Source organism: Sinocyclocheilus grahami, unplaced genomic scaffold, assembly GCF_001515645.1.
Source record: "Sinocyclocheilus grahami isolate Dianchi unplaced genomic scaffold, SAMN03320097.WGS_v1.1 scaffold212.1, whole genome shotgun sequence".
NCBI lineage: Eukaryota > Metazoa > Chordata > Actinopteri > Cypriniformes > Cyprinidae > Sinocyclocheilus > Sinocyclocheilus grahami.
The window spans coordinates 191618-212326 of NW_015505391.1; the positions used below are offsets into that span (position 1 = coordinate 191618).

At 40.8% G+C, this 20709-nt stretch overlaps 1 protein-coding gene across 1 annotated transcript in view; it reads left to right on the forward strand.

Moving 5' to 3' along the window:
* The window catches only part of LOC107595976 (integrin alpha-X-like), a 112856-nt gene extending 96040 nt beyond the window's left edge, over positions 1–16816 (forward strand). Inside the window, exons 21-31 of the mRNA XM_016286571.1 lie at positions 6045–6146; positions 6552–6631; positions 8318–8404; positions 8568–8628; positions 9151–9252; positions 9946–10014; positions 10111–10215; positions 10346–10444; positions 10648–10758; positions 13462–13588; positions 16762–16816. Coding sequence (XP_016142057.1) covers positions 6045–6146; positions 6552–6631; positions 8318–8404; positions 8568–8628; positions 9151–9252; positions 9946–10014; positions 10111–10215; positions 10346–10444; positions 10648–10758; positions 13462–13551 — 906 coding nt within the window. The 3' untranslated portion in view covers positions 13552–13588; positions 16762–16816. The remainder of the gene's footprint in view (positions 1–6044; positions 6147–6551; positions 6632–8317; positions 8405–8567; positions 8629–9150; positions 9253–9945; positions 10015–10110; positions 10216–10345; positions 10445–10647; positions 10759–13461; positions 13589–16761) is intronic.
* The last annotated feature ends 3893 nt before the right edge of the window (positions 16817–20709 follow it).

Genomic DNA, 20709 nt, shown 5'->3' on the forward strand with positions numbered 1-20709 from the left:
GCATGCTGTCAGGATCCATTTCCATTTGCCAGTATCCACTCTTCAGATTGAGAGTGCTGAAAACGGTTGCTCCATGTAAGGACTCTAGAATGTCTTGTATTTTTGGCATTGAATATGAGTCCAAAGGGGTCTTAGCATTAAGTCCACGATAGTCAACACAAAAACGAGATCCACCATCCTTTTTCGGCACCACCACCACTGGTGAAGCCCAAGCAGATGTAGAGAGGACATATGATGTCTTTGTCCAACAACTCCTTAATCTGTTCGTCGATAAATATTTGTTTCTCAAAAGATACCTTGTACGGTATTTTCCTTATAGACACTTCATCGTAGGGCTGTGCAAAAAAATCAAATGATCGAAAATCGCATTAGATTTTTTGCACAGCACAACTTCATTGGTAGTCAGGATACGGTGCTTGACCAGTGTGCTATGTCCTATAACGTGGGTACAAACTGGCCCATGTTATAGAAAAAAATTAACAAAAAAAATTAAAAAAATTTCAGGCTAACCCAACATCAAACCTTCTAGCTGCACTTGTCCTTGTATGTCAGTATCTGCAATACCTAAGCAGATTGGAGCAGAATGCTATCACTGGCAGGGTTGAGCGATCAGTCTTGAGCAATTTCATGCCGGCACACATCATGCGTGCTTCACTTGATCTGCCAGTGTGTGTTACACGTGAGGATCAGCGCCCCTCGATACACCGAGCAGCTTAATCCTCCTAGGCAGATCGGAGCAGAACGCTCTCACCTCTATTGCTGGCAACTTCGCATTTGTGAGTGCGTCACTGAGACCCACCTCCCCCGCTCTTGTGTTTCTCTCCTCCCAGTTACTCGGAGGAAGAAATGGCGAACTCGCAGGGATGAGTGATCAGGCTTGAGTGATTTAACGCCTGCAAAGTCCCCGCGTGCATCACTCTCCATGCAAATCTTTGATCCGCCAGTGTGTTTACATGTGAGGATCGGTGCCTCTCATTTGTCAAGCATCTCAATCCTTCTAGGCGGATCGGAGCAGAACGCTGTCACCAATGATTCACTGACAGCTTCGTATTTTAATGCGCCTCTCGCCTAGGCCACGGCCACACTGAGGCTGCCGCTCGCTGAGACAGACCGCTCTCACTACGAGAGTTTATGTCTCGCTCTGCTTTGCTCGCGGCTCAAGTGGATCTGAGTGGATCTGAGAGAATGCGCGCAGCACTTTGATCTGCCAGTGTGTTTACACATAAAGATCATCAGTACCCCTCTTCTAATGAGTGGTTTGATCTTTTTAGGCGGATTAAAGGAGAATGCTGTCAGCAATGATTATTATCACTGACAGCTTCAGTGATTAAACGAGGTTATTCACGGCAATTCGCTCAAAGACCACCGTGATTCAGCGACGTGGTTCCCACCTCGATTTAGAGCAAAGACACACACGTCCTGCAGTCAGAGGTGATGAATTTGCTGGCGATAGGAGCCGTAGAAACGGTTCCCCCAGCTCAGAGCGAGTCAGGCTTCTACAACTGCTACTTCCTCGTCCCCAGAAAGGTTGGCGACCTAAGGCCCATCCTTGATCTCAGGCACCTGAACTGCGCCCTTATGAAATGGCCGTTCAGGATGATTACATTGAAACAGATCCTCTCGCGAGTGTGCCCTGGGGACTGGTTCGTTTTGCTGGATCTGAAAGACACCTACATTCACATCCAAATAGCCCCCCACCACAGAAGATTCTTGAGATTCGCCTTCGAGGGAGTGGCATATCAATACACTGTCCTTCCCTTTGGACTGTCCCTAGCTCCTCGCACTTTTACGAAGCTGAGACAGATGGGAATCCGCATTCTGAATTACCTTGACGACTGGCTCATCTTGGCCCAGTTGGAGGATGAGCTACTATTTCACAGATCCTTCCTCGGATATCGTTCCTAGGAACAGTTCTCAACTCAGCCCAAATAAGGGCAGTAGTCACTTCAGTAGTCAAGACAGTAGTCTTCATTCTGGTAGAGCGCCACTTGGAATGGGCTCAGCTCAACTTGTGTTCACTGAGAGCAACGCATGTGCCGGGCAGGTTGAACCAAGGAGCAGACATGCTATCTCAGAGCGAGGTCCCCTCAGAAGAGTGGATGCTCCAACCACAAATGGTTCAAAGAGTCTAGGAGATCTTCGGCAAGGCAGAGGTTGAAGACAACTCTCATTGCCCAACTTCTTTTTCAAAGGACAGGGATGCGTTGGCCCACGACTGGCCCAACCTCCTCCTTTACACTTTCCCCCGATCGCCCTGATCCCACAGGGTTCTGTTAGTGGCCCCTCTCTGGAGGAACCAAAACTGGTTTACAGAGCTGTCTCGGCTGCTCTCAGCAGCCCCGTGGCCCATCCCCCTGTGATGGGACCTCCTTTCTCAGGTGAACAGAACGATATGGCATCCCCGGCCCAAGCTGTGGGCTCTACACCTTTGGCCTCTCGATGGGAGCCTGCGGACCTCCCTGAGAGCATACTAAATGCAATCTCTCAGGCTAGAGCACCATCTACGAGATGCCTCTATCCCCTTAAATGGGTCTGTCTTCTCCACCTGGTTACTGGTTGCAGACCCAATTTCCTGCGACATATCTCTCATATTGTCCTTCCTGCAAGAGCTGTTGGATAAGGGTCGCTCCCCTTCCACGCTCAAGCTCTATGTAGCAGCTATAGCAGCCTCTCACGCTCCTATAGCTGGCCAATCGGTGGGCAGGAACAAACTAGTTGTTCGTTTTTTGAAGGGGTCTAGGAAGCTCAACCCGCCTCGCCCCGTCACCGTCCCTATATGGGATCTTCCCACTGTGTTGAGGGCTCTAAGGAGCACTCCCTTTGAGCCGCTACAGTCCATTGCCCTTCGTCCCCTGAAGCTAAAGACTGCTCTGCTACTTGCGTTAGCATCGGTAAAGCGTATTGGAAATCTGCAGGCGCTCTCTGTGAGACCCACCTGCCTAGAATTCGGACCCAGCGACTCTAAAGTCGTCCTGAAACCAAGGCATGGTTACATACCTAAGGTGCTCTCTACTCCGTTCAGAGCACAGGTAATAACTATATCGGCGCTTCTTCCTTCGGAGAAAGACCAAGAGTTGAATTTACTCTGCCCCGTCAGGGCGTTGAGATTTTATATTGAGCACTCCGCCCCGTTCAGGCAGTTGGAACAGCTCTTTGTATGTTTCGGCGGCCACACCAAAGGTTTTCCGATCACAAAGCAAAGACTTTCCAAATGGATAATTGACGCTATTGTGCTAGCGTTCTCTTCTTTGGGCCTACAGTGCCCTATGGGAGTAAGAGCCCACTCAACTAGAGGTGTCACCTCTTCCTGGGCTTGGTCTAGTGGTGTGTCCATTGCAGAAATTTGTGCGGCTGCTGGCTGAGCCTCGCCGTCCACATTTGCCAGGTTTTATAATCTGGACGTCCCGGCCTTACAGGCTCGGGTTCTGTCTGTGTAAAAGGGCTCACTCTTGACACATGACAACCAGTGCTGGGCGTTTGCCTTCTTTCCTGTACGCTCTTGGCCCTCACTGAGTTCCGAGGCTGTACCATTTTCTCTTGGAACGATTACTCAAGGCCGGGCCGACCTCTGTGAGCTTGTCCCTATTGCCTCCTGCGGGGCTTCCCTGCAAAATACTTGGTCCCTCTGAGCCCCCTTGGGTGCTTAAGGCAAGTCAGGTTTTAGTCGTTTCTCTAGCATAGCACGGCGGGATTGTACTGGTTCCCCATAGCATCTTAGTAGATGCAGTATGAGTGAAGTATCGATAGGGAACATACTCGTTTACTAACACAACCTCGGTTCCCTGAGATATGGGAACGAGTAGTGCATTGCTGGCTGTGCTATGTAGCTGCACGACTCAGTCGTCGCTTCAGTCGAAGTAACCTGAGGATCCCATGGCGAAATGGCCGCTTATATAGCCAAATGGCCCCGCCCATGGCTCTGGCGGTGTGACTGGTGTAACTGCACCAATGTTACAGTGCAGTTACACTGCGTTATTGAAAAGGCTTCAGTCATCGGAGAAAAAGGAGTTTTCCCCATAGCATCTTAGCTACGCAGTACTCATTCCCGTATCTGTGGGAACAGAGGTTACGTTAGTAACCGAGTACGTTTTTGTACCCTTTGTCAATATATGGATTTCTGTATTGATTCCTCATAAAATGTGGTTTGATTATATTTTTTCTCACAATTAGAGGAAGCACAATCTGACTTAACTAAAAGCACACAACATTTGTACTTTTCAAAGCTGTATTGAAGACATTGAGTGATCAATGACAAGGCAGGCAGGAAAAGTAAGTTAAAGGGATATTTCACTCATGAATGAAAATTCTGTCATCATTTACTCAACCTCAAGTTGTTCCAAACCTGTATGAATTTCTGTTTTCTGCACAAAACTGAACACAAAAGAAGATATTTTGAAGAATGTGGGTAACCAAATAGTTGCTGGTCTCCATTGACTTCCATAGTATTTTTTATTTTTATTTATTTATTTATTTTGGTTGAACTACCTTTTAAACTCTCTGTTACAACTTCTCCAAAAGCCAACTGGAGTCAGTTAAGGGAGATAAGTTTCCTTTAAATAAAGGCCCTCAAAGCTTGATTACTGACAAATCTGTTCTTTTCAAGAAAGATTGATTAGTGTGACCCATGTATCAATCCCAAAAGCTTTCACAGTACCTTAAAAACACATTACAGATATAGACAAAGCTGGAAAAGGCAACACATTGCTAATGATCTGGGTGTGCATGAATCCATGTCAAGATACCCTATCAACAAAAACTGTGGACTGTTGCCTCTCACCCTAGGAGTGGGTATCCTGCAAAGATCACTCTAAGAATACATCAGGGAATTCTGAAAGAGGTATAAAAAAAAACTAAACAAAAAACAAAAACAAGGATAACAGCAAAGAACCTCCAGAAAACGACAAACTGCCATTGTAATTGTAGATTGGTGTTCATGAAAGAACGGCACAAAGGAAGAATGACTCATTTTTGCCAAAGACCATCTGGACAATGCCTCTGGGAAAATGTGCTGTGGACAGGTGATACAAAAGTATTTTGGAAAAAATGCTCAACACTTTGTTTAGAGAAAAAAAGGCCACTGAACACCAACACCAAATCCTCATCCCAGCCATGAAGCATGGTGGAATAAGCATCATGGTTTAGTGGTGCTTTTTTTCAGGGCCTGGATAGTTTGCAGTCATTGAATGAACAAATATTTTAAAAGTGTATCAAGACATTTTACATGAAAATGTCAGGACAGCAGCTCGTGACTTCAAGCTTTTAGAAAGGTATGATGCAACAAGATGATCACTCTATGTACTTGTTATTAGTTTAGTCAGGTTGTGTTTGTCTGTAACTGTGAGTTAAATTAAGATCAGACCACATTTTATCAGTAATCAATGCAGAAATCCAAATATTTTTAAAGCGTTCAAAAACTTGTTCTTGTCACTGTATTCTGCATAATGCAGGAAGCAGAATGATAGTACTCCATTCAAAGATAAATGATTAAGATGAAGATTAATACAAAACCTCAAATAATTTTAACTGTATTTCACAGTTATTCAATCAGAAGTCACAAATTAATTAGCCAAATTTGAAAGTTTTGCAAAAACTGACAACAATTCAGAGAATTCTCTCAATCACTAAAATGTTTGTGGTAGGGATCTCTTTCATCTCTTTTCAGGCTCTGGTTTCACTGTCAGGTTTCATCTTCTGTCTTTCTCGAGTAGATATCTAATTGATTTGATTCCAATCTGGTAACATACATGCATTAATCCACACAGTTTGTCTCGTGCAGTTGAAGCCTAATGGTTAGGGAGTCAGACTTGCAACCCAAAGGTTGCAGGTTTGATTCTCAATACCAGCAGGAGGGAGTGAATGAAGAGCTCTCTTCCACACTAACTCCCCAGGTGAAAATGACTGCCCACTGCTCCTGGTGTGTGTTCCAGCCTTTTGGGCCAAGGCAGGGAAAGACCCTGGACAGATGGCCAGTCCATGTTCTGGTAACATGCATAATAGAAAAAAAGCTCCAGTGCCATAATTGAAACCTTGTTCTTGTCATTTAGTCTGGTGTACAGGTTCGGTGTGAGTCCAGTCACATAGAGCTCTCAAACGTTACACACACAGCATGCAAGCTTGGGGCAACAGTTTTCCGCCAGAGAGCAAAGGTTGGTAAACCTCCAGAAGAGCTTCATCAACACTGAAGCCACCATTACCTTTTACTATTTCTATTGTGGTGTAATTCTCAGATTACATCACAACACCTGATAACTGCTAAACATTAGTTTTACTATTGCTCAGAAAGGTTACACTCAACTCTCAGAAAAATAAATAAATAAATGTAACTTTACAATATATATATATATATATGTGTGTATGTGTTTTTTTTCATTAGGTACAAAGTCGCTTTGAGGGTACTGCCACAGCGACAAACTACTATTTAAATTTCACACAAATTAATAATTCAGTATTAATCAGTATTATAATATTTAGTTTTGGTGCAGTTTATATGCAAATACATCTGTCAATTGTGCTATAACTAGCTTACAGCCTGTCTTTTTATTTTCCCTAAGACCACACTAATGATGTCATTCATGATGTTTACATCCTTGGCTGTAAATGAGCGCCTGATTGTCAATGCATCAGTCACAAGGTCAGAAAGATAAACTCTAATGGGTGAAACTCTAAAGTTGAAATGCACTGTTTCTGCACTATAGGAATTTAATTGAAAAAATGTTGGATAACACTTTCTATGAAGTCCGTATTTATAATACATTATAAGAGTATTCTTAAGGCATGATAATGAATGCATAATTTATTATAAATAAAACGTATAATATGTTGTATCATCTCATGAGTAATCATAACAACAGTTTTAATGCATTATAATATGTATTATTTGTGGTTATAGCTTTTAAGATTATGATGATTTATAATACACAATGAACACAATGCATCCACTTAACTTACAAAGTATATTTCCCATAGCTATAATGTATTATAAGTCTCATATCTTGCCATTGTTAACTTGTTACTTTACTTAAAGCAGACAAAGACCACTTATAAAAAATAACAACAACAATGACAATAATAATAATAATACTTTTTTTTCTTAAACAGCTATAAGATCAGATATCTGATCAGATGAATGTGTAATATGGCACATTTGATTTTAACTATATTTATTGTAATATCAGTAAGATAGTTGTCACGAATCCGGTCAACGAACTTTCCTATTCATTGACTCTCGCACTACACAAACTGTTGCATAGCACCCAAACTACATTTCCCATCATGCATTGCACGAATTGCCCCCCTGTTTACACTGATTGCACCCAGCTGTTTCGCATCACTCCCTCACTATTTAACACTCACTCTGATCCCTTCCCTCTGCCGAGTATTGTTTCAGCGTTTATCACTCTCCTAGAGATAGCTACCTTACGGAGCCCTTAGCCCTAGTCATTAGCCTTAGCCTTAGCCTTAGCCTTAGCCCTAGTCATTTGCCTTAGTCATTAGCCTTAGCCTTAGCCTTAGCCTTAGCCCTAGTCTTAGCCTTAGCCCTAGCCCTAGCCTCGCTGTTTTTCCGGTTTCTGATCTTCGCCTGGTTTCCTGGATTTCTCCCTTAGTCTTGCCCCTTCTGACTCTGTCTGCCCATCGTCGACCCACGCTAGCCCTAGGACTGTTCTTGTGTCTTGCTCACCATATACCTGTCTGCCTCTGTTTGACCCTGCCTGCTTCATGACCACGTCTCTGTCTTCTCCACAATAAAGCCTTGCAGATGGATCCGCACGTCTCACGTCTCGTCAGCCCCGTAACAATAGTAAGATACTGTACAGATCAATAATGTCAAGATATGAGACTTATAATCCATTATAAATAAGTGGATTTAACATGGTGTTTATTGTGTGTTATAAATAATCATACTCATAAAAGTTATAACCACAAATAAGTTTTATAATGTATGATAATTCTTGTTATGATTATTTATGAGATGAAACAATATATTGTACGTTTTTTAAATATATATATATAATGCATTATGCATTCATTATAATGCCTTAAGAATACCTTTTATAATGTGTTTTAAAAATGGGCTTCATAGAAAGTGTTACCAAAAATTTGATTTCAAAATGTGTTCTCCAACATTGTTCACACAATCCAATTGCCATTGCTTGCTGAGTCAGACTGCTCAAACAGAGCAAAGTTTTGATAGTGCTACAGAGTTTAAAAGTTTTAACTCTTAAAACATACACACTTCACCCTTAATTACCTAAATAAAAATGCTTCTTCATTTGGGTGTTTCTTCAGAACTAACCTGAGATTTTTCTGCCCATCACAGTAAGAATGAGATCAATGACACAACCCAAGATAATTGTGCAACTACATCTGTGGTAGTTAAACTTCCTGTTAATGTTGTGGTAAATGAGTAAGTGTCAAATTTAATTTCTCACTATGAGTGTTTAAGCACCAGTTTGTGGAGCAAGTGATTCCTAGTTAACATTTTCCAGTTATTAAAAGTTTAGTGTAGTTACTTGAGATTTTGGTTTAGTGTGCATATTCTTAATAATGTCACTTATTTGATGTTTCAGTGGAGGGTCAACTCGGTTTCTTGAATATCCTAACAGTGCACAACTTGAGCATGTGTATACGGTAAAAACATTAATTCCACAATATATGCCTTTTTTAAAAAGTGAAACATAAAATGAAAATTGACCCTGTTTAGTCTTATTGTGCATTATTCATCAGTGCACATTATTCCAAAGAAACAAATTCTTGTTTTTGTAATCTTTCATCCAAAAGTAATAAGCTGCTTTACCTAAGGAATAGTTTTTCTGTTTCCTCTTTATACTCTCCTGTTTACCAGGCCACACAGGCAGAGTAAATAATGTTAACCAGAGCCACATAGTTATTTAGACTTTGTTTTAGGATGTTGAAGGTACCTGTTGTAGGGTGCTGGGGCATTCTTCCACAATTCACTGCAAATTTGCATTCACTGTCAAATCAATTCAAGTCATTTTTTCTTGTTTCACTATGCAAAATATGTCACACTATCAAAAAAAAAGAAAAGTGTGGCAAATGTTGTTTAATATTGACTTTTTTCCATACATCTAGTTCCTGTCTTTTAATAATTGATAACCTTTTACTTTCTCTATCCTCAAAAAATACAACTAGGTGGAGAACATTGGAAAACTGTCTGTACCTGTGAATGTTTCCTTTGTGTTTCCAGTGAAGATGGCTTTAGGATTCTCATGGAGTGTGTCTGTTCCTGAAATAGTGAGTTTGTGACAGGCCATTTACAGACATTTTACTCAATTTGCACCTGCTATCAAGTTATCTGATCACAAGTGCACAACATTAAATAGGCTCATTTGCATCTTATAAACGCATTGCAATTCCATGCACTCAGAATAACTTCAGAGGTGGTCACGGATGCATATGGTGATTCATTCATCTAATTTGGAGTGGGAACACTAATGTGTCCTTGTGCATCCCAAACAATAGCACATCACGGCCTACTCTAATTACACAAAGTGTTTGTATTAAAAAAAGGATCTTAAAGATTTAAAGATTCTTTAACTTCAAAAGATATTCATTGAAATAAAAATTGAGAAGCTCAATATTGCTCAAACGTAGGGTAACATGGTTACTTATAACCTTCACTATACCTTCATGACAAGCCACAAACATCACAAGATGTTATTTGAAACCGTCAGGGGACAGGAAACAAAGCCTCACAAACATCAAGTAGCAGATGACTTCTTGATGAAATCCTTGACTTCCCCTGACAGACGTTTTTTAAACTTCCCTTTGACCATTCAATTCTAAAAGAACCAAAAGTTTGGTTTCAAGTGGAGAAACTGCTATCTGAACTGAATGAGTCTTTGAAAGTCATACTAAAAGAAAAATATATAATTATACGTGTGTTGTGAAAGACTCACTGCCATTTCCCATTTTTTTGTGAGCTAGAATGGAACCAGTACGACTTGTGAAAACCAAGTTTCCTCCACAAATGGCAAAATCTCCATTCTGACACATGTGAGATTAGCTTTTTTTTCTTATCTTTAAAACCTTAACTCCACTGTCAGAGTTTTTGTGCTAAGGTAACTACAGTTGTATCTTTCTCTTTAACAGCATTGCAGTGCTTCTATGTGTCATCTCATTGTTTGCTCTATCCAGCTGTTGACTGATCAACCAATCATATTCAGGTTTACTGGGAATATCAGTTCAGGCAACCAGGTAAAATACTGTATTATGAAATATCAAATGCATTGATACTAACCTATTTTTCTTATAGTCTCCAGAGTAGCTTCTTTTTACATTTTGATATGCAAGGTGACTCTCGTTGACTTCTAATTTTGTTTTTCAGGGATCTGGTTTGCAGGTTAGGATCATCAGCTGGGCATTTCTCTCATTTGACACTGAGAGGTACACCCAGTATCCCTCTGATGACTCTCACCAGCTCTCTGTAAGAAAAATAAAACATTCTACTAACACTGCTTATAAAAAGCAAAGTTCTGACTCCAATGCTCATCCAATCAGATTTTAATGACATTGTAAATAGGAAATGTACACACACCCACATCTTTCCACTGTAAAGGGACCTTTGGAAGGCATGTTTGACCTCATGGGAGTCAGTTTTCATCTGCTCTGTATCTCTGTGTTCTGCAGATTGTGACAGAGCTGGAGGTCCCATCTCAGGCTCTCGCAGTGCTTATTGCCTCCCTGTCGGTCATTTTTGGACTCCTCGCTATGACGATCATCTTTGTGCTGCTGTATAAAGTTAGTGTTCATAACAAATAATATGTACAACTGACAGCTGTTGTGTTGAAGCTGAAGTGTAATTATTTTATCCTAAAATTTAGTATTAATTTTCAGAACTGTAAGACAGAGCTCTTCAACTCCAGTTGAATCCTGCTTAGATTGTGGATTGCTGGATCTCTGACCCAAATCAAACATACCCAAAATTATGGTGGCCAGAATTACTTGCATATTATATATGTCACATGTCCGGTCCCTGCTGTTCCTCCCACTCGCCACCTGAGGTCTTATCACCTGTTCACCCCAGATTCCATTTTCTATCCGGTTGTTATGTCTGACGTCACGTGTCACCGCTTCTGGGTCCAAATAACGCTCCATCAGATACCAGAAGAAAACAACAAATGGTGCTATTATACACTCACAATGTGATATAATACTACCAGAAAAATTATAATCCTCCATACCAAAAATCCCAGATAGCCAGACAATGAAAATATAAATAAAAATAAATAAATACAAAAATTATTTGTGTCTGGAATGCTGTGAACACGGAGACTAGTGTACACCGTAAGTTTTTAAATGTTTAGCCTAAATGTGTAATAGGAATAAACAGTGCTCATAAACAGCTGTTGAAATAGTATTCTAAAATGAAACGAGTTGAGGCTTCGACCTGGAAACAGCATTTCTTACATCACGACTTAACAAGCGGATAGTCCTCTCTGGCTCACACCAGTTCACACTCCATGATCACCACACCTGCATTTGATTACCCTCATCAGCACCTCTCTACAAAAGCCAATACCAAACACACACTCTTCGTATGGTCTCTATGCCTAAGACACAAGGAGTTATCCGAGTACTCACCCTGGACACTTACCTACTTTCATCCTATTGGCTGTTCCAGTCTTCACCCAGCTCATCTGCTAAGCTAACTAGTACCTGCAGAAAAAATGAACTGTTATCATTTAAGTGCCCAAGACCACTGAACTTCATACGTACATGCTTGCATTGTCGCTTTTCTGGCTTGCCTTTCAATAAACCTCTAGTTGTTCTCATTACCCCTGTGTCATCCTCTTCTGATATTGTGACAGAAGACCAGACCTAACCGAAAGTGAATTCCAGTGTGCAGTATGGGCATTCTCCTTACCCCTATTGATCCTGCCGATTTACTGAATGTGACTAAGGAGGTCATTCCTGAGTCTTCTGTCTGCCTGAATACGACCAAGGAGGACGTTCCTGAGTCTTCTGTCTGTCTGAATGCAACAATGGAGGTCATTACCAAGTCTTCTGTTTGCCTGAATGTGACCAAGGAGGTCTTTCCTGAGTCTTCTGTCTGCCTGAATACGACCAAGGAGGTTGTTCCCAAGTCTTCTGTTTGCCTGAATGCGACCAAGGAGGTCGTCTCCGAGCTCTTTGCCTGTCCTGTTGCGGCCAGGGATGCTGTCTCTGAGCTGTCTGTCTGTCCTGTTATAGCCACAAAGGCCATCGTTAACCTCTCTTTGTCAGTCCTGCTTGATCCGCCGTGGTGGTCACCTGCCTCATTTGCTCCACGTTGGTGGACTTCTGCTTACCCGTTTGCTCGGCTGTGTTGGTCATCTGCTTTGACTTGTTGTTCGTCAGCTCCACCCTGGTGGTCTTCGGCTCTGCCTGCTCCACCCTGGTGGTCTTCGGCTCCGCCCTGGCTTTCTGTTCTGTCGGCTCCCTGTCTTCTTGCTCGGCTGGCTCTGCCTCCTCTCCACCACCCTCCTGGACTGTTTTGTTTTTGGAGCATCTGGAATTTGCTCCTTCAGGGGGTGTTCTGTCATACGTCCGGTCCCTGCTGTTCCTCCCGCCAGAGGTCTTATCACCTCTTCACCCCAGACTCCATTTCCCATAGTCCTCTCTTTGTCTGGTCGCGTCTATGCCATATGTCTATGCCTAAGACACAAGGACATATCCGAGTACTCACCCTGGACACTTACCTACTTTCATCCTGTTGGCTGTTCCAGTCTTCACCCAGCTCATCTGCTAAGCTAATCTGCAAAAAAAAAGAACTGTTATCATTTAAGATAAGTGCTCAAGACCATCTTGTACTTCATACATACATGCTTGCATTGTTGCTTTTCTGGACTGCCTTTCAATAAACCTCTAGTTGTTCTCATTACCACTATGTCATAATCTTCTGATATTGTGACAATATAAGGGCTTTAATGGGTTAAATTGGTTTCAGTCTCCAGGACACTGGCCCTCCAGGACTGGAGTTGAAGAGCCCTGGTGTAAGGTTCATTCCCCTGAAGAGTGTAAAACAGGTGGAAGCCAACTCTGTTTTTGGAGAGCTTCTTTCCTGCAGACTTCAATTCCAACCCTTCTCCACACGTTTGTTATTTTCAGATAATCCTGAACACATTGATTAGCTGGTTCAATTATGTTTGTTTAGGGTTAGTAGCCCCCCAGGAGCAGGGTTGGCTTACTATCCCTGTTGTAAACAATGTCTCTATGGCACTGCCAAAATTATTTAAACATCCTGACCAGCTCAACACAGCAACACAGTCTCTACAAGTGGTGTGAAGTTGGTGATCTAGGAAACCTGTTTTAAGTATTTTCTTGTTTTTACAATTCTATTTTGTGCCACAGAAAGTACACACGTCATCTTGAACTACTGGCATTTTGTGACCTATGGATCTATTGTTGTTCATTTACTATTATCCATTAATTATTTTTTATTTGCACTGCTGGATTTTCCAGAAGGGCTTTTTTAAAGCAACTTCGACTGATGACCAAGACAACCCAGCGTCACCATCTGCTGGTGAAGCTGATTTGACTACAGTCCAATAGGCCTACAGCAGTGACCAAACTACAGCAGGAACCCCTGGTAAGAGTACTGCATCTAATGGATAACCTGGACACATGAATGAAGAGAGATCAACCCTGTAGTTCACTTTTTCCTCGCTTACAAAAAGCAAAATATATATATATATATGTAAGTTTTATACTAGATCAACCAGCTCTGATGTATTGGTACATTACAGTTTTTTTTTTTCAATTGCTAACATCCCTTTGTCCAATCTGTAGTCACATTTTCAAAACTCTGCACACAATTAGCACAATATCGTTAATGGTTAACGGTCTGTTGTGACCATACCATTAACACAATTCATGTTGTTTTCACACAATATTCAGTCAATTAACACGTTTCTAAAATGCTTAAATTTTCTTTTCACACAAGCTTACTCCATACCAAAATCATGGATCTTTCTTATCTTTTTTTTACAAATGCTTACACACAGCATGCCAGAAATGAAGACCTAATGGGTCCCACTTTATATTAAGTGGTCTTAACTACTATGTACTTACATTTTAATTAATCATTTGGTACAATGCATTGTGTACATAAATGTACTTATATTTTAAAAATACCTGCATGTAATTACATCTGTAATTAATTTCTGTAATTACATTTATAATTACACTGTTGACCCATCCCTTACACCTTAACCGACCCTTAATCCTACCCATACCCCCAAACCTGTCCCTAACCTTACCCGTATCCCACCTCAATAGCAACAAAAGTGTTTTGCAATACAATATGAACTCAATAAGTACATTGTACTTATTTTTGAAGTACATAGCAGTTAAGGCCACTTAATATAAAGTGGGACCACCTAATGTTCCAAACTTTAAATATAGTGTAAATCCTCTACTTCTGCAACAACAGCAGCTCAAACGTATTGAAAAAAAATCTCTATATATAAAATATTGTAACCGCTGATCAGCATTTTTAAGTAACAGAACACGGAAATATTTAGAAATAGCTGATTCGAGTCTCATTTGGAGGAATACAGTAGTCAACATTTGAAGTGGATCAAAAAAGTTCATCAAAGTTGTGCTTGGACAAGAAAACATTTTGGTTTTATGTTTTAGGACAACTTTGATTAAAGGTTCTGATCCACTTCAATTGTTGGCTAGTGTAGTCAGGTGTTGATGCTCTTTCCATTATATCAACATAGAGTAAAAAATACCTCTTTGAATTTGTTTTGTTGATGCAGAACAACACAAAGAGAGAAAAAATAATAAAAATAAATAACAGAGAGAGAAAAAATAATGCCTGGGAAAGGAATAGTTGTAGGAGGGAGAGGAGTAGTTGGATCAGAAAAAGGGAGAAGAAGAGGTAGGGGAGAGTCAAGTCAAGTCACCTTTATTTATATAGCGCTTTTAACAATACAGATTGTCAACGCAACTCTAGAGCGTTACAGTTTTTTTCAATTGCTAATATCCCTTTGTCCAATCTATAATCACATTTTCAAAACTTTAAACACAATTAGCAAAACATCCATCCGTCTGTTGTGACCATACCATTAACAAAATTCATGTTGTTTTCACACAATATTCAGTCAATTAACATGTTTCTAAAATGCTTAAATTTTCTTTTCATACAAACTTACCCCATACCAAAATCATGGATCACTCTTAACTTTGTTACAAATGCTTAAACACAGCATGACAGAAATGAAGACCTAATGTTCCAAACTTTAAATATAGTGTAAAGCCTCTACTTGTGCAACAAAAGAGCTAAGAATTATTTTAATTACTGATAATTGAGAAATAGCTAATTAAAATCTTAATTAATAATTTCAAGTCTTTCCATTACATGGCTATGCACAATAAAAAGGCACTCTCTGGATTGGTTTTGTTCAAAACAATACAGAACAACACAGAGAAGCAGAAAAAGAAAGAAAATGTCTGGACGAGGGAGAGGAGTAGTTGGACCAGGACTGTCTGGTTTGGTTCAGCTACCAAATCAGACATCAAGAGACTACAACAGACAGCCAAGACTGCTGAGATGATTATTGGCCCAACCTCCAAGATCTGTACTCCTCCAGAGTAAGGAAAAGGGCCAAGAAAATCACTTTGGACCTAGAGTAGTCACTCTCTCTTCGTACTTTTGCCTTTTGGTCTGTGCTACAGACCATAATTTTCTGTTTTTCTTATATTAGTTATAATTCCTGTGTATGTCTGCACTGTCATGTATGTTTGCACTATGTCCACACTTTCTTCTGCACTGGAAGCTCCTGTCGTCAAGTCAAATTCATTGTGTCTGTAAACATACTTGGTAATAAAGCTCTTTCTGACTTTCTGACAAGGGAGAAGGAGAGGTAGGGGGCAAAAGGCAAAGGGCTGTATGTTTTTTTTTTTCACACACAGAAATTTCATTTTGAAATTTACTGCAGCAATTCTGCCACTTTTCTTTTACATTCCATAAAGTACTGATGACTCCACTATGCTGTACACATACGATCTAAAATGAATCCACACATTTACACACACAAAGTAGAGTTCAGCTGACTGAATTATTATTATTATTTTATTTTTTTTATTTATTTTTATTTTTTTAAATGGATCTCATATTGTATGTTCTATACAGGTCGAACTGAGACATGACAAGTAATGCAGTTTTTGTAATGCCATTAATTGTTATCATTTTGACAGTCTATGCACTATGATCGACTATATGTTCCTATTGGATAGAAAACCTGTGCCAATGTTTTGACAATGACTCGATTTTGAATCGGGTTTGCTGTGTTTTGATATAATTAGTAAATGTAGAAAAAGGTATTCGGCATTTTGAAAAGTGGAGTTTGTATTTATTTAACAAAATGTGGTTTTGTCCAGAAAATTATCTATTTGGCTAATTGTGTGATGTAGGTGTGTTTCTGTGTTAAGAGTTTAGAAAAAGTACTTTAAGTATTGGTAAACGCTTGTTAGCAATTGAAAAAAACTGTAACTGAAATGAAGAAATTGAACAAATTGATTCTGGTAAATTATTACCAGAATTGTTAAGGAGTAGGTTCAACAATGCTTATAAATAACATCCACATACTAAAGACATGTGGAGCATAAATGCATCTGAACAAAAATACATCTAAAATAAACAAGAAGTTGTCATGGCTAAAGTGAAAGAATGTCTGATTATATGACAGGAATGTGTGTGGCTCCATTTAAATAAGAGACGGTAACTTGAACTGTGAATATTTGATTCCACAAAAGGTGAAAATGAAGAAAACTGCCAGATGAAACTGCCAGAATGAATTACGACCACAGTTAGCAAGGTGAACTAATCATGGAAATTTTGCTAAATAATTCAGATGATGTTGACTGTAAATTAAATTCTAGGTAGATTAAACAGACAGTACAACACATATAATAAATTTTACCTAGATACCATGTTACATATAACATTGTAAGTGTAACATTGTCTGAACTACAATGAATGTATAGCCTTTGAAATGGAATATCATGAAATCCGATGTAAAGACAAGCTTTTTAAAACTGCAACACATTTGAACCAATAATTATCCTGACTGTGTGCCACACCATATTAAAGCTGAGATTCTCCCATTTTCAGTGATATATGAAGCATGGGGACATTTTTTAAGTTTTGTAAAATAGGTCTATTTATTATGATAAGCATGTCCAAAAAGCATAAAAACACAAATGAATGAGGGGAACTACAAGAGCATGACTGTAACAACAATTACAATTAAGTCAGTTCACTGAAATTATTTGTATAACTTTATTAGTAATAGGAAAATAAGTAGAAAATGTCATTGATTTATAAAATATCAGTAGAAAATCTCATTCATGTCTTTGTGTAATATCTGAAGTAAATCATGCACAAACACAAAAAATTCAAGAAAAACAAATTGGATAATCAAATGCAAAAATAATCACTGCATAGTCTTCATTGAATGTATTCATTACAAACTATTTTATGTTAAAGCTGAAAAAATGGTTCAGTCAAGAACAGTGAGTGATTCCCTCTTGTATTGTGTTGTTTGATTACAATTTTTCTTGATTGCTAACACATAACTGATTAATTTGGCCCAATTTTCCAAACCATTCATTCAATTTTCGAAACAAAGACATTTCTCAAAACATTTAACACATTTTACCTGTTTTCACACACGTTCCAGTTTACACTTGCACTTAAAAAATCTACACTTTTCACTACACTACATTGTGAACCTTCCACAGAGGTTTTCTCATTCAGAAAACACAAACACACAATACAATTACCTCAAGAATCACAATATGAACTCAAATAGCACACATCCATGTGTGAACATTAGTTAGCAAAACTGATGACACACCAGTCAGAATCTCAGGATGATATAAAAAGGAGCACATGTTCTTGTGCATGAGGACAGCTGGCCAACAGGCTCATCTACAGGGTTTCAATACTACTTACAGATAAAATATAATGACAGAATAGTAGCAGTACTTCAAATGAGAGAACTTTTACTTTTTCTACATACAGTAAATACTTTGCACAAGTTGTACACCCTCAAACTCATAACTGTTGAACTGATTTGTAGCCAAGTACTTCTTACATGTACTGTATTTTTGCAGAACTGAGAGATAACTCTATATTCTGTTGTGTGTTCATATGCAATTCTTTGGAGTTTGACCTTTACTTTTCTAGTGCTTTTCATCTACTCTACTGTAAGATCTCTTTACAGCAGAGTAATCAAAATAATCTTTTCTTAAAGCTTATTGTTGAATTTCACTGTATCTGCTATATTTAGCATGTATCTGCCCTATTTATGTTTGATACTGTAAGAAACATTGAGCTGTAAAATGATATCTGATTGATCTCACTAGTGTGTAAGACTGTGTTGTAATGTGTGTATTTCTGAGGGCTTGTGTGTCATGTCTGAGGGCAAAGTTTGTTTTTTCAGCAAGATTGAATGGTTTTGAGTGGAGTGTCCAGAGGCTGCTCGAGAATGGGCTTTTTGTCAAGGCGGAGAAGTGCGCGTTTCATGCACAGTCAGTTCCGTTTTTGGGGTACATCATCTCGTCCGAGGGAATGCGCATGGATCCTGACAAGGTTAAGGCTGTGGGGGATTGGCCAACCCCAGGGTCCCGTAAGGCCCTACAGAGGTTCCTGGGGTTCGCCAATTTCTACCGGCGTTTCATTCGCAATTTCAGCCAACTAGCCGCTCCTCTGACTGCCTTGACCTCCACTAAGACTACGTTCAGGTGGTCTAGTGCAGCCGAAGCTGCATTTACCAACCTCAAGAGTCGCTTTGTTTCGGCTCCTATTCTCGTAACCCCTAATCTCGTATTCTCTTTAGCAATTTCTTTTGAACATGGAAAATTCCACAACACCGGTTGCCCACCGAGTCGATTATTTGTGCCGGAGAGGTTACGGTCCGACGTCGTTCGGTGGGGTCATTGTTCCAGCTTGCCTTGTCATCCAGGGGTGAATCGGACTAGTTTCCTCATAAAACAGCAATTCTGGTGACCTTCTATGGCTCGTGACGTCCGAGATTTTGTTTTGGCCTGCTCAGATTGCACTCGTGGTAAGACTTCCAATCGACCCCCTGATGGGTTACTTCAACCGCTGTCGGTCCCTTCGAGACCCTGGTCCAACATCTCGCTCGATTTCATCACGGCCCTTCCGCCCTCCCAGGGCAATACGGTTGTATTGACCGTAGTGGACCGTTTCTCGAAGGCGGCCCATTTTATTCCCTTGCCCAAATTACCCTCAGCCAAGGAGACAGCGGTTACGGTCGTTGATCACGTCTTTCGCATTCATGGCCTCCCGATGGACGTGGTTTCCGACAGGGGACCCCAGTTTGTTTCCAAATTTTGGAAGGAGTTTTGCAGATTACTGGGGGCGAGTGTCAGTCTGCCCTCTGGTTTCCATCCGCAGAGCAACGGCCAAACGCAGCGGGCCAACCAGGATCTTGAGAGAATGTTGCGATGTTTGGTTACTCAGAATCCTTCCTCCTGGAGCCAACAACTCTCATGGGTGGAGTACGCATACAACTCGTTACCAGTGTCATCCACGGGCCTATCTCCATTTGCATGTAGTTTAGGGTACCAGCCACCTATTTTTCCCAGTCTGGAATCCGAAGTCACGGTCCCCTCCGCTCACGCCTTCATCCAGAGGTGCCGTCGCACTTGGAAAAGAGCCCGAGAGACTCTTCTCCAAGGGAGGACGCGCACCCAGGCTAAGGCCATTCGCCACCGGTCGATCGCCATCCGTTTGTAATAAGCTAGCTCCAAAATGTATTGGCCCGTTTTCTGTCACCAAAGTTCTTAGTCCGGTGGCAATCCGCCTCAAACTTCCTCTGGCGTACAGGAGAATTGAAGCCCGTTTTTCGTTCACCCATTAATCCGCCTGCCCCAGTTCCCCCACCGCCGCGTCTCGTAGACGGGGAACCCACTTATTAACTACTAACCGCATTCTGGACTCAAGACGGAGGGGAGGCGGTTTTCAGTACTTGGTGGACTGGGAAAGTTACGGTCCGGAGGAGAGAAGTTGGGTTCCTGCTAGGGACATTCTGGACCACTCCCTTATTGATGATTACAATCAACAGGTAGGTTCGCCTGGGAGCGCCAGGCGGCGCTCCTAGGGGGAGGGGTCCTGTCACGGTTCATGGGCTCACTGACTCATTCTAGCCCTCTCCGTGTCATTGTGGGTGTGGGTGTGGTTTGTGTTGCCGGTGATCAGCGCCATCAGCTGATTAGCGCCAGCTGTGGCTTATCAGCTGGCCTATTTAATGTCTGTTTTCTGTCCGGTGTTGTCAGATCGTCCTATGTTGTTATCGTGTTCAGTTCGTGTCTCTCTGTTTCTGACCAGTTCCTGGAGTTTCCTTCTCACCTCTGCCGTGGGCTTCGCTGCACGGATCCTCGATCATCGGCTGCCCGTTTGTGTCCCTGCGCTACCCGGAGTTACCTCCATCTTTCACCTCTCTGACTCTCGTCATCTTCCTGGTTGAATTCCCAATAAACGTTGTTTGCGCATTCGCTACTGAATCCTCATTCTTTCTTCCTGACATGGAGAGCTTCATTTTGACCTGAAAATAGGAAGTATGGGGAATTGGGTGAAAAGTTATGTATTTGTGTTTAGAGTTTCGAGAAAAGGAGTCATAATTTCAAGAAATGTGTTTCAGCAATCGAGAAAAGCTGTAATATTAATGACACAGA